This window comes from Hetaerina americana, unplaced genomic scaffold, assembly GCF_022747635.1.
Source record: "Hetaerina americana unplaced genomic scaffold, ioHetAmer1.1.p SCAF_1, whole genome shotgun sequence".
Classification (NCBI taxonomy): Eukaryota; Metazoa; Arthropoda; class Insecta; order Odonata; family Calopterygidae; genus Hetaerina; species Hetaerina americana.
The window spans coordinates 86,113,513-86,128,085 of record NW_027286069.1 but is presented as its reverse complement, the minus strand read 5'-3'; the positions used below and the strand labels follow the sequence as shown (position 1 = coordinate 86,128,085).

Sequence of the window (14,573 nt, the reverse complement as noted above, 5' to 3'; positions counted from 1 at the left end):
CTCCTCTAAACCCCCACCACATGCCCTTGCAGTGGTTTGTGGGTTATTATTTAGATTTAGATCAGGGTAGGGTGGGCAGCTCCTTCCCTAGTGCCACCTATGATTTCCACGGATGTTCTGGTACCCAAAAAAATCAGACAGCTTGGGTGAAGCTGAGGGTGCTCAAAGAGGTGCTCCATGATCCCAGGTCAGTAGTTTACCTCCTTGACCACCATGTCCCCTTAATAAGGTACTACGATAACCATTATGCTCTTTCAAATGCAGCACATACAATTTAACTTACCTCAAAAGAAAAATGGAGATTAGCTGAAGAAATCAAAGTAAGCAAACTTATGACATAAAATGAAGCACATTTAATGCCAAATTTGCTTCAAAATCTCCATAACATGGCACATGATTTTATTTCAACATCCATGCAATAAATGTTTTATACATTTATTTATACTTTTGCATCAGAGTTGCACAAAAGGTATTGCAAGAGCGCAGTAGCACTGCACCTCACACCACTATCCACAGGAACAGTTAATGAGGAAACGAGTAAGCTCTTATTAATTCCACAGTTCTGTTTCCACTTCTCTAAAGTTACCATTATTTGTTTATGCTCATAGGTGAAAACAGTGCCACATGGAATCACCCAAGCAACATTTGTAAAATTCAAGCAATGGTGATTCATCAAAATCCAATTTTTATACTCCAAGTATTATGTAGGCATATGCAATCACTGATGCAACCTACGGTAAGTGTCATGCATTAAATAATTACTATTACAACCCTAAACTTAACCTCAAACATAACCTTAAATTCTTCACTCAGGCCCTCACGTACTCCATGGCAATGCTCAAAAGTAATCAGACAAAAACAGTTACTGATTTACTTAGCCCATGGCATTTGGATACTTAACAATACCCACCACAATACCTAGGGCCATTCTCTTCTGTTAATAAATTATTGATCTGCTAAAAGAAGTCCAAATCAAAAGGAAACAATATTGAAAAAGGGAGAAAGGCATTCACTTGGATGCATACAAGGAGGTAGTCAGCTCCGGAGCAATTGAATTCTTTAAAAGTATGGGATAGAATCTTTAATATGTAAGGAGATACCCTTTATCAATGATTATAAATATTATTAATGCAATGATTATAAAGACTCAACTTTGTAAAATAATCTTTTCAAATCCTTTACAGGGTTTTCATTATATATTGAATTACCCTTGGCAAATAATGATTAACACAAGGCATTGGGATAATCCCATATCACTGAGTAATGAGCGGCACACAATTGTGTAGCCAGAACATTATTTCCAAGATCATTTCTTGAGACCGAATTTTTTTAAGCACTTAAGTATAAGCACCGAGGAATATAGCACTTTACTGCAGTACCACCACAATTTCATGATGGAGTAATGGTTCCATTGAAACCAGCATATTTTTTAATTAATAATTGGAGCCTTGTAAGAACAAAAGCGCAATGTGCACCTTGGTGCTTCAAACTACAACACTCAATAAATGGGCCAATAAGTGAAAGTAAGGTATTGACTGAAAATATCAGTCTTTCAAGCAATTCAATTCTTTCTGTTGACGTACTTAAGGTTTCTGTTTGTTATTATTATTGGTATTCTACCGGTGAAGGTAAGTTTTGGATGGATGGAGCCTGGACATTTGTGCAACAATACATTCACTTGCCTCTCCTAACAAAAAACACTTATATCAGAAACTACAGTAAGTCCAACTTTAATTCCACACACTTCATTCCATACAAGATGCCTATCTTATTCTTTCCTCTTCATTGTTTGCCTAAGCTTCTTTACCTCACGCAATTCTTATGTCCCAGCTATTTTGACCATTTTTAGCGATTTTATTTAGTCTCCCAGCTGATGTTCTATTTCATAATGTAAGGCCATGCATCTTTAGGTAGGCACAACAGACACCTTGACCAAAATGGTAATGGCTCCTGTTATGCTTACATACATAAGTAAATATTAAATAAATAAAAAATACATCAACATGGTCAAAGTTTCTGTTGTGTCTACATTAATATGCTTGGCTTCAAATTATGAAAATATAACACAACAGCAGGGAGACTCAATAAAATCAATGCAACATCCACATCAATCATAACAGACAAAAATTCTTTGCAAAAGACCACTTAAAAATATTGTCAGAGGTATTAGAGACATATTTTTAGTCAACCTTTTATGAGGTGATCAAATGGATTTCAAAAGAAAGTTTACATGTAAGTAATTCTGAGTGGTTTACTCAACAGGGAAACTATATCTACTGAATTGAATTCCATAACTTAATTACTTAGTTTTCAGTACTTAAACATGCATTTATTCTGTTAGATATTAGTGAATTAAGTGAGTTTCTATGCCAAGTGTGGGTTGCGGTAGTCCAGGGGGTAGAGCATTGGACTACTGAATGGAGGGTCCCGGGTTCTATTCCCGGGCAAGGCACTCTGAGCACCTGCAGCTCCACCCAAGCTATGTGATTTTTTTGGGTACCAGATCTCCCTCCTGGGTAACCATAACTGGCACAGGGAAAAGAACTGGCCCCCCTACCCTGATGTGTGAATTTCACAGGGCTTAGTACTGGGTGAACTCTACCATCACCTACCAAACCGACCTTCGGGTTGATTACTGTGTTTATGGTTTATACCAAGTATAAGTTATATTCGAGCATTATCAATTTTAGCATGCTCAAATTAACAGTAACAACTCTAAAAGTATGCAAATCTCACTTTTTATGACATCACTTATCAGCCAAAAATCATTATCAATTTTAAAAACTTATTCAATGCAATTTTAATTCCAAGCCAAACCAAATAGAAATACTGCATACGAATTAGAGAAATGTTTTGTTTGGAATCCAGCATGGGTTAAGGTGGGCATAAAGTATAATTTGTGGTGTCATATTATGTTAGCATAATAAGAATTTAAAAAATGAAGAAAACGATGACTAAAACTATGAGTAATGATTCAAAGAAATGCTTCATGATAGCAATAATTTGAAGTTGGAAATTTCCTACGTAATTTCAAATGTGGGGAAAATGGGCGTCAAATAAAAATAGGATGTGAAGTTTGGGAGAAGATCAAAAAAATGTTTAAGAAATACAGTTAGACAAATGAAATTTTAGATGGGGTTGGGTAGCGAGAGAGTTGATGGTAGAAATGTGAGGCAGAGAAAAAAATGGATGGAGAAGAGAACAAAATTTAATGAGACTTTGTAACGAGTTAATTTAAAAGACTTTTACAGATGACTGTTTGTAAAGAGAAGAATTTGGAATAAGGAGGAACAGAAGAGGTATTTTTTACGGCACGAGGAAAAAAGAAAATTTTGTGCCGTGAAAATTGCTTATGGTTAGAAATAAGTCCCCTAATTCTGTTGTCAGATATGACATTTAGGGAAGGGTTTTCCTGTGCACTAATGCACAACAAATCGTGGTAAAGGTTGATAAATTTTTTCCACCGAAAGGTTAAATAATCAATCTTAGAGAAGACAAAAAAAACAGGAAACACTTATGTCAACTTTTCCTAACAATGGTGTAATCCCCCAGCTGGGATATGACTGAAAATAGAGATGCGGCCAAATAAATCTTATTTAGCTTCCTTGGCACATGTATAGCTGTTTAGGCAATAATGAACCAATTTCTGCAGTTTCTTGAAAATAAGGCAATAACAAATTTGAAAAAATTGGTGATGTTAGATGGAATGAATAGCACATACATAAACCAATAATTTCCTGAGGCGATATAAAGTACTCAAGAGCTGATTCTTGCACATATTTTCAACAACCTACTAGAATAGAGAGAACATGAAACTGGCTAGGCAATCCTCAAATAGACATTTTTCATGACTAGGGTATTCCAAACAAACTCCATTAGACTTTTCTCAATATAAAATTGATAGCCCTTCTGAATTCTAATGTTCAGCACAAAAGCAAAACTGCCAGAATAGAAGGAGGTATATATTTTGCATAAAAATGATTTGCCCAAAAAACTATCATTATGGACAATATAATATGACAAGCATTTGATTCAAAATATTACAGAATTATATGAAGATAAGATGGATGAACAAAATTATCTATAGGGAAAGCCAATCGAGAACAGCTCAAGAAAGAAATTGTATGAAAGACAATGGTCCTCTCCGAGAGCACTTCAGCTATTTGGACACAAAAGCGGAGGAAAAAATGAAAACAGATAGCTGTACACGAAAAACAAGAAAGAAATGGGTGATGTATAATTGGTAGGGTTAGGAGATGAAGAGAAGAAAAGTAAAACCTACCATAATGAGTAAGATAAAGCGTACGGTTGCAACAAAAATGTGTCCGGTGATAAATACTAATTTTTCAATACAAAAAATATGCATAGCGATTTTGAGTAAACTAAAAGATGAAATGTTACATGCTATTCACGTTTGTAAACGCCCATTATAATATAAATTTGAGCTTTAAACCACTACAGATTAAACTAACCACCATTTGGACTTCTGCCTTTGTTTACTGATCCTTTCCGAGAATCCCTGTCTCTTCTTCGAGAAGTTCCTCGGCCAAATTCCGAAGGATTTTCTCCTTCAGGAGGACAACCAACAGCATGCCTTTTCCTTCTGAAGTAGCGCGCCAAGAATCCAAGTAGTGCTAGTCCAACAGTTACAGATACCACAGTGACCTGAATACAATCAAGGAACATTAGTTCAAATTGCATTGGCACGATAATGAGACTTCAACAAGAACACTGAAATATATAGATATATGTAAATACTATGTCCAACCAAATTCGTCGTTTGAAGGCTCATTAATCGATACATTACTTTGGATAAGCGTCCCAAAATATATAATGATTATATCCAAAATGTGCTTATGCGAGAAGTTATAAAATAATTATACACATTTTGAGGCAAGGCTCATTCACGTTAATGAGTAGGTTGGTAGGTACCTATCCATTTGAAGTTAAAGATTAATACCACACCACCCCGAAAATAAATTGATGACCTTATCCTCATACCTTAATTATTTAATGGAAAAGTTTAAGAAACTTTGAACATACCTTCTGAGGAACGGACAACTGCAAATTCCTTGGCAATGGAATGTTCCTCATTGCTGGGAGTCTAATGAGCTGATTGTTCAATTCACTTAATAGAGACATTGCTGAAGCCAACTGATACTTAGAAAGCTGATTCTACTCCAAATATGTTCTCAGTATCATAACATATATCCATTTCCTCGCAAATTCAGCTAACAACACTGGAGGCCAGTTCCATTCATGGGTATTACAGCAGCAAGGCAAGACCCAATAGATATTATTCAAAGCGTGAAGACTATCGAAGTAAATAAAGGCTTCTCTGTAGTACCAGACTTTTTAAATGACAGCACGAAGTTGTGCTAAGCCTCCGCACTTAAAAACGGTAACTTAAATTTTTAGTGCGGTGCTCACTTGTCATGTGTTTACCGGTTTTTGAACTTATGTCACAGTTCTACCACATTTTTAACAGAAATAGAGCGAAACGTATTACATAATGGAGGGAAAACGAAAAAATATATCTTAAGTGTCCATCTTACAGCATGACAATCCAAAATTCAAGCAAATAAACACATTTTCAATGGAATGTTTCTATTCCACCTCACCAAGCAGACGAAGAATCCTTAACACATTCACGCTGACCGAATTCTCAGAGGAAATTTCATTGGCTATCACTCCGAGCTACATTACGATCTTCATTTCGCATGTGTTTCTAGCAACATCTGTAAGAGAGCATGTTCATCGGCATTCATCGGTGTCATGTTCGGTGTGATGGAAACAAAGTTAAGATGTAAACATGGTTGAAGTAAAAATTTCTTCTGTTTTTTCAGCGATTTAATGTGCATAAGAACTGTTATAAAATGGACTCAGGAAACTCAATAATTCAGGGAAAGACCAAAAGGTCAATCAATGATTTGCCAGACGAGGTTTTAGAATACATTATTAGTCTAACCTCTTCTTATAAGGATTTAGAAGAATGCAAAGTGGTGTGCAAGCGATGGCATAGAAGCGTATTAAGTGAGTTTCAAGTGAAGCAATTTATAGCTTTTTGATTTATTTGCTCTTGCATTTATAGCTTTTTCACTATTTACACTGTAAACAACATTTCCAGATGTGATTCGATTCAAGAAATATAACTTACATCGTGCCATTGCTGAGAATAATGTTCAGTGGCAACATGTCAGGCCATTAGACATGGCTCCAACGATAACGAAACGTTACTCTCACTCAGCTTGTTGCTACGGTAAAGGTTATTTCAACATGATAAACCTTATTCGGGCGATTTTGTTTTACTGATCTCAGTTAAATTTCACTCTTATTCAGGGAATTCCATGTATGTCTTTGGTGGATGCACATCAACTAGTACCACGTTCAATGACCTATGGAGGTTGGATCTGACCCGTAGACAGTGGGTGAGGCCGCTCTCAATGGGTTCGTATCCGTCTCCGAAGGCTTGTGCATCTCTCGTCATCCATCGAGATAACCTGGTTCTTTTTGGAGGTTGGACTCATCCTTCTCCCTATCCATTGCATCAGGTAAACTGATTAACTTACCCAGAAATTGTATTTCTGTGTTTGGCCAATTTTGCATTATTACAATCCAGCAAAACTGTTGCCTTTTTTGAAATCATTGCTTAATTTCAAATGTCTCTTTGGTCACTGTACAGGCATGGCGTCTTTTCAATGAACTTCATCTTTACTCTATGGAATCAAACCGGTGGCTTTCTCACTGTACTCCCTCCAATTCACCTCCTCCAACGGCGGGTCATTCGGCATCAGTGCACAGGGATAGCATGGTCATATTTGGAGGCTTACAAATGCAAGGAGGACTTGGTCAATATGCTAAGTAAGCGACTTCACGACTAAGCTGTGCGCCTAGCTGGGCATATTGTAGCACTTTGCGTTAAATGACATTTTAATTTTGAATGTTTTCATCTTATCTAACATTTCAAGTTATCTAACATATGATGGCAAAATTTTGGAAGTATTTCTCTTCTTAAGTGGACCATCATATTTTCCAGGATTAGGATGTTCCACTTGCAAAGCAAGCATAAATGCTAGCTGTGAAGTTTGTTTGTTTATGAATAAGCTTCATATGGAAAGTTTGTCAAATACGTGCAACAGAAAACATCAAAGTTCCTTTTGAAATAATATGGACATTGACATAATTAGGCAATGAATCTTTCGTTTTTGGGTGGGCAAAACTGATAAAAGTCCCAATTGTTGAATTTAAGTTTAGAGTAAGGAAAAAGGCAGCTTCTCCAAAACCTGTCTATGAATCAGATGGATGCTGATTAACATGGTAGTCACCAGAGGTTTTTAAGAAAAAAGGATGGCCTGGGATTAGCTGAGAAAGTAAGTGAGCAGTCAGGTGATTTGGTCAGTATTATGAATGAGCAAGGATTTGCTACCCCGACAGCAAAGGATTGTTGTTATTGAATAGTGTTCTATAGGACCAGTTCGAAAAGTATGGCATGATGAATAACCACAAGAAAATGAAATTAATGAGATTTTCATGAAGAGGGAAGGTTAAGATTAACTTAAAAATTCAAGTGAATAAGTTAGAGCTGCTGCAACACTTGATATCTTTAACCAGTATTTGAAAAATATGGATGAAGTTGTAGAGACATTAACTAATTGTTTTGGTCGAAGAAGCAATTGCGAGAAGAAGAGAATTGATGAGTGATACACTAAGTAGAGATGGAAAAAAAATTGGTAAAAGCATAAAATGAATTGTCAATTTGTGCTGGCCTGAACCTGGTCTTCAAGGCAACGGGATGAGCATTTACAATATATTCAAATATGGCAGCGAAATGGAGAAAATCACTTGATGAAATCTGAAGAAGGTAGAAAAAGAACTTGGGGAGATATTAAGAGGTAGTGGTGTAGTGCAATTAACTCTCAAAATCTCTTTTTCAGCAATGGCATGGAGAATATTGGGTAGGTAGAGGTGAGGAAGGAAAATAACTGACTCTTTTGAAGACAAAAGGTCCAAAGAATTTAAGATATTGGTCAAAAAAGGCTAAGCATAATAGGAACATAATGGTAGTCTTTAATTGGTAGATTAACTTTGAATTGAATTTCTTGTGTAGATTTGGACATGATTTTGTGTGTGAAATTATCTTTCCTTTAAGTAACTTGCACACAAAATGTCCTAAGCACGGTTAACACATCAATTAACAGTGAATTAGGGTCTCGCAAGGAATCAAACCATAGATTTGTTCAATCAAAGTGTATGATGCAAGCCAAGGAAAAGTAATGTGATAGATTGAACAACATGCATGATTTCACCTTCATATGCACTAGAGATGACCACAAAACATCTGCAATGATGGGATATTCTTGTTGCTCTAGCTCTGGGATGTCATTAACCACCTCTTTCCTGTTCCATAGCGCCCTTAGATGATGAGGCGCTGGAAAGAAAATGGGAGAGACTAAGCAGGAGTTTATAAGCCAAACAATTTGCAGGAAGCAGTAATTTACTGAAATGCATTTGAATGTTCAGTTTTAAAAGTGTTATTAATACGAATTCATCGATTGAAAAATTTAGGAAATGCAGTTTTCTACCAAAAGTCAGCAAACTATAGTGATGTGTACAATATATTAGAGGAGCTGAAAATTCCAGTATTTTCGAATTTAACATTGAAAACATACAGATGCATCTATGTATTTCGGCAAGTCTTAATAGACCCCATGGCCAGCTTAGGGAAAGAAACTGGCTCCCTTGATCTCAGTTCTTTTCTCAATGTTATAAGTTAATTTAAAAGGCCATGTAGGTTTCTCATGCTGCATCTCGTGGATATAATAAATGTTTCCATATTTCACGGCTGCTTTTAAGAGAATGTGTGGTTTAGAATTCTTCATATTTCATTTGCAATTGTGTTCAAAGACCTTCTATTATTTGCTTGTAGCTTTGAGAAATCACCTCCCCGGGTGTGTGAATTCACATGTGATTGGTTACATTTTCAGTATGAGGTGAAATCTACCTCACCCGTCATAAAAAGCTAGTTGAGGTCTGTGGTGCAAAACAATTTGGGTGTAGTGTGCAATTGAATATGGATGTTAATTTTTAAGTTAAGCTTTATTAGTAAGGCCTTTATTTTAGAGTCTCATCATGCATCTATTTGTGAAGTATTCTGAAATTCCTCCTTTGTAACATTCAAAACAGTAATCCATCTTGAGGTTGGTTTGATAGATGAGGTTTTGGTCAACTGCAAAGCTTTTTAAGTTGATAAATAAACAATTATGGGTAGGGAGGGTTATTCCTTTTCATTTCTCCACTGAGATTATGACAAAGTTCTGTTACCCAGAAAATGATACACCTTGTGTTTTCTGTAGATTTTTTTCCAAAGGTTTTAACCTAGGTCCTATCTCCAGTCAGTAGAAATATTTATTCCCACAAGGCTACAATTCACATGACTTTTGACTTCGCAAATGGGTTTTTAATAACTTTTTTTTTAATTTAGTAAAACTTAGGGAATCTTTGAGTGCTATATTTAAAATTTTGTTTTCCAATTATATTAATTTTTTAACTGAAGTGTCTTGCATTGTGAATAGTAATACTTTAAGGAAATTAATAAATTTCAAATTCCTTTTGTTCTATTAGCTCCAATGATGTGTGGGTCTTCGATTTGAATAACCCATCCTGGCGCAAGCAAGTCATTTCTCCAGGCCCAAAGCCATATGCCAGGTATGGGCAATCCCAAATTCCTTTGGATGAAGACCACCTTCTTATAATAGGTAAGTTATATTTTTGGAGTCTTAAATTCATTATCATGTTGCATATTTGGTGATGGCTTTTTAATGGTGTTCCTGAAACTTGGAAAAGTTAAGGTATAGCATTAAGTCGTGCAGTATTAAATAGCTGGAAACATCATTGGAGAGGTGGCATTACTAGTCAAGCTCTATAGCCCAGCATACAAGTCAGCCGTTCTATTTTTTTTGGTAAGTATCAGGTTGAGGGGGGGGGGAGAGAGAGACAGCTCGTCACCCATTCTACTACCTCTAAACCCATCCTTAGTAACGTTCTCCATTACCAACCCCTCAGCAAATGCATACCAATTTTTTTCTGTTTTGTTTAACTCCCTGTAATTATTGTTATCCATTAAGTTCTGAGGAAATCGTATGGACTTGAGTGCAAACATGTACCAAGTTAAGATAAAATAGTTTTTCAAATACTTTTTTTAATTTTACTGCTACATTTTGTGCTCTGCAGATGCTGGAAAATGATCATGTGTCTTGGAAAATGAGGTTACTTAATACACAATAAAAATGTTGTGATTACAAGCATCTCCTCAACCTATTTTTAAAAAGTTAATGTGTGTAAACAAGCAATCAAACATTACTCGTTGGTATGTAAATGTATACTTTCATTAACAGGTGGTTGTGGTGGGCCTAACATGGTTTTCAGCGATGTATGGCTTCTGACCATGGTAGGTCCCTTGTGGTCATGGAAGGAGCTTAAAGTGAGACATCCAGAGAGGGCAGCTGCCCACATGTGGTGTCATCCAGCATGCAAGGTGAGGAGGAACACTCAAACTTAAGATTGAAGTAGGACAATTAGGATTTGATCTAGGATCCTGCAGCGTGGTATTTTTTTAATTTCTTTCAATGCGGTTTGAAAATTAAGTCTTGTTTTTTCCTTTCCCTGCGTACGCACTTCAACTTGAGTTAAATTATTGTGCTGCAGCTGGTGTATAGATAGCATAATGGGTGCAATAGAAAACCATGAATATGAATACCAGAGGTTGGTTTGATAGGTGAGGTTAGAGCTCACCAAATACTAAGCCGATTGATTGGTGGGTTAAATTAACGCTCCAGGGTAGGAGAGGCAGTTCCTTTACATGTGCCACTTATGGTTTTCCTGGAAGTTCTGTTGCCCTAAAAGTCGTAAGTTTTGCATTTTAAATCAGCATTCAGCAAATGCGGCACCCACCTTGCTCAGAGCTTTTGCATCCCTAATTTTTTGTGCAAGTTGTTTCGCACCCTTTCTTCTGATATCCCCACGACCTTAGCTATCTCACTCACTTTCACTCGTCTATCGTCCAACACAAAATTCAAGTTTTTCCATTTAAACGAAAAACACGAAAGGCGTCTGCTGCAACAATACGTGCAAACAAATTACCTGAGAGTACAAGTTGAAAGTTGTCTTACAAACTAATGACGCATGCACCCAGTCAGGAAGCATAAATTTTTGCTGATTGAAATGCCATCTCTGTGTCAGGCCGAGAACTTTTCACTTTACTATGTTATTTATAATGACCCTTGTACATATTGCATTAGGAACTTGCAGGAGGGGCAGTAGCCTCATGGGTAGAGCTTTTGTGTACTGACCAGAAGGTCCTGGGTTAATATATTTGGTAAGTCCCTTCTGTAAATCCATTTTATTGGATTTTCTATGAAACAGAACCAAGGGAAACCACAAGTGACACTGGGAAAGATAATGCCCCCCTTAGCTATGTTCTGGGTTGTCTCAATCTCAATTATCAAAACCAGCCTTCTGGTTCATTATTGTGGTGGAATAGGTGGAATTAAATTGGGCAGATTTTTAGCCAAGTTAAACCAAATGGCTTTTTAAAAGTTTAATAAGAATGGGTTTCTGCTCATTCAACACAAACTGTAGATATACTTTATCACATATGTGAGACTAAATTTGTCCTTTGATTTGTCAATAGGTGGGTCAAAACGTAGTTGTCTTAAGCCGAAGCCAAGGAGTACCAAATCCAAGTTCAGTAGTGGCAACTACTCGGTCATTAGAGGCACGCAGTAGTTCCAGTGCTTCACAAATGCTGCGGCTCCATACGTCTAATATATGGGTACCTCCAAGAGCAGAAGAAGCCATGGATGAGGAAGAATCTTCACCGCTGAACCAAAGGTGAAAAACAATGGAAAAATACTCGGCTATACAAAATCCTACCTTTGGAAAAATGTCAAATACTAGAAATTGTTTTCCAGTGCCAGAAATTTTATCCACCGTTTAGGTATGAGCTAAATGCAAATCATATTCTGCCATCAGCCCTTTTCATTTTTCTCTGAGTGGTTCAACAATTTTTAAGAAACTACAGTAAATGGTAAAAATGCATTACTACTGTGTTACAGGAGCTATAAACCAAAATCGTCAAAGATGAGAATTTGAAAATCTATAAAAGTCACAGAAATTCAAGATAATATAAGAATACTGTAAAGCCAAATCTTTTTTTCTTTGAATATGGCATCTTAATCCTTTTTTATATTCCTCTGACAGGAGTGAAAGGGATAATCACCCAGAGAGAGGCGATTTGCCAAGGAAGGATCTGAAAACCCAGAGTGTTCAACCAGGGAGTTCAAATAACAACAATTCAAACAGCAGCTCTCCATCTCCATGTGAACCATCTTGCTCAGAAAATCTTCAGCATCCGGCCCCCAGTCCTGCAGTTTCGCCAGTTCCAAAAGAAAGCTTACCTTCCACTTCTTCCGGTGTAACATTACCACCACCCTCCAGTACTCAGGTCAATCCATCACCAGTCCCAAAAGCAGGACCCAGTTCCTCCCCTTCCCTAATTCATAGGCCATTGTGCTCCATAGAGAGGTCGCCATTCAGTCCAATTCTAAGGCTTCCTTCAGAGGAGCGCATCCCACTTACTCAGCCAATGGCAGCCTTTCGAACAGCACCACCACCTTCGGCACTTCAAGGAAGAAATCGTCAGAAGCAACTAGAATCTCTACGCCGCATGGAAGAAAAAATCTGTGGCCTCTCCCGAAGACCAAGCTCTGCTCCCGATGATGATGCAGCATCCAAAGGAGGCCCGCCACAGCCATCAAGGCCCAAACGTCCCGCTCCCCCTCAAGCTTCGCCACCCCCTCCGCTGCCCCCTCCTCTGCGACGTCGACCTCTACGCACTATGACCCTGCATGTGCTTGACACATCCAAAGCACTCGATGAGGAAGACCCACATGTGATGTGGCTCCCAGTGCAGCCAGTGACTGAGCAGACAGATTCAAACAGTGGTCCAGAAGAAACCATCCTGTACACCTTGGTCCCAGGGAAAGGTGAACTGATCATGTTTGGTGGCATACGCAAGGATGCCGCATCTGTGGCAGCCCATGCCTCAGCCGGTGGGGCCATGAGGAGGGGTGGAAGGCCGGCGGGGCCTGGAGTAATGGGTGGAGGTGGTGCAGATTTTGCCACCGGGGGACCTGGAAGCTCTTCCACAAACATAGCCAACACAGTGTCCAACACACTTCATTTCATTATGGCTCCAACCAATGTAATTTGAACTGGACTAAAAGTTATCCACTATCACATTAAAGGAAATATATATTTATTTTTCAGTGTTCCTGCTTCACATTCGTTGTGAGTAGAGTCATTATGGTTATCTTTTGCAGTGTGCCATCAATTACAGCCCTCTTGTTCATGTTGTCGCCCAAGGCCACAATACTTTTGCTTTTACGTACATTTCTATTTTGTGCATCCCCAGTGAAACTGGAAATGGTTCTCTCAGTAAACAGGAGCAGCTCTCAGTGCAAGTTTGTCTTTGTTTTTTAAAGTTTTAAAGTTTGTTTTTGAATTCACCAGTATGTTTTATGTAACATTCATTCAAATAATTTTCATAAGTGTTTATATATTAAAAGATAGTTTTTTTCAAGTTAATGTTTTCTTCAACCCTCTTATGTCCTGTGTGGAAAAATTATGATAATAATATTTACGTTATTAAAATGAAAAGTTTGTGCCCTGTGAAGCAGAGAATTACCTTCCTTAATCATAGTGATATGATATAGCACATGGCAGTATGAGTAATATTTCTTGAAATAAGTTACTGGTTTCTTTATATACATAACCTTCCCATCCATTTCTCTCCTCTATGGAACTAAAACATGATTTCTTCTTACTTGTGTGCAACCATGTGTTATTTTCCTCCATCATAAAACTTGCTTACAATTGGATTGAGAAAGCTAGGACTAAATATTTTATTAGACTTATTATATGTTCCAAAAATTCATAAATAATTAAATACCTCAGACTTAATGGAAGTTTTGATTGTTCAAATTATTAACATTAGTACTTTTCCACATAATTTGAAATGAATGGAACAATGTCTTTCTTCACATTACATAATCATCAGCCACTCATCTCTTCCGTGAACATATGTAGACGAGGACCTCTTTGTTACCAAATGAATGTTATTTTGTGAAACATGATATACCATTCATGTCAAATTCTATTTAAAAGTAGTAATTTTATTAAAATATATATTCGTAAAACTATTAAGCTCAGAAATATCTTAATTGGTGTTATTCATGATAATAGCTTCCAAAGGCACCATACATGAACCTAGGTTGTGTGCCAATTGGAGGATTAAATTACTGAATAGCTGATGGTGTTCCTGGAAAAAAATTTCATAGCATTACATTGATTGCCTTTCAGGGTAGGTCTACTGACAGTCTTAGAATTACGTAAGACTTGGCTCAAATCAGTTGACTCAATGCCCAAAATGCCATTCCCTTTTTCCTTATTTCAAAGCAAGAGCATTCTTAACTCCAGTCTGAGGAGATGTGTGAGAGAAGAGTGAGTTTTTATGT

At 37.2% G+C, this 14,573-nt stretch overlaps 2 protein-coding genes across 2 annotated transcripts in view; one reads left to right on the top strand and one right to left on the bottom strand.

Moving 5' to 3' along the window:
- The window catches only part of LOC139690424 (mitoguardin-like), a 126,634-nt gene extending 121,045 nt beyond the window's left edge, over positions 1–5,589 (bottom strand). The window contains exons 1-2 of the mRNA XM_071587905.1: positions 5,044–5,589; positions 4,473–4,665 (exon numbers count right to left, since the gene is read on the bottom strand). Of these exons, the coding sequence (XP_071444006.1) occupies positions 4,473–4,665; positions 5,044–5,142 (292 nt within the window). The 5' untranslated portion in view covers positions 5,143–5,589. The remainder of the gene's footprint in view (positions 1–4,472; positions 4,666–5,043) is intronic.
- Positions 5,590–5,763: 174 nt separating this feature from the next.
- LOC139694247 (F-box only protein 42-like) lies at positions 5,764–14,094 on the top strand. Its single transcript, XM_071592707.1, has 8 exons — positions 5,764–6,033; positions 6,128–6,259; positions 6,340–6,551; positions 6,683–6,861; positions 9,622–9,755; positions 10,395–10,534; positions 11,690–11,889; positions 12,259–14,094. Exons 1-8 carry the CDS (start codon positions 5,877–5,879, stop codon positions 13,268–13,270), a joined length of 2,166 nt encoding a protein of 721 aa, XP_071448808.1. The 5' UTR covers positions 5,764–5,876; the 3' UTR covers positions 13,271–14,094.
- Positions 14,095–14,573: the final 479 nt, after the last annotated feature.

Bases quoted from the DNA above. Each gene is read 5' to 3' on its own strand.
- LOC139694247 (XM_071592707.1), top strand. From the start codon at position 5,877: ATGGACTCAGGAAACTCAATAATTCAGGGAAAGACCAAAAGGTCAATC. The intron at 10,535-11,689 runs GTGAGGAGGAAC...ATTTGTCAATAG, and splicing joins GGTGTCATCCAGCATGCAAG to GTGGGTCAAAACGTAGTTGT. The intron at 11,890-12,258 runs GTGAAAAACAAT...TTCCTCTGACAG, and splicing joins TCTTCACCGCTGAACCAAAG to GAGTGAAAGGGATAATCACC.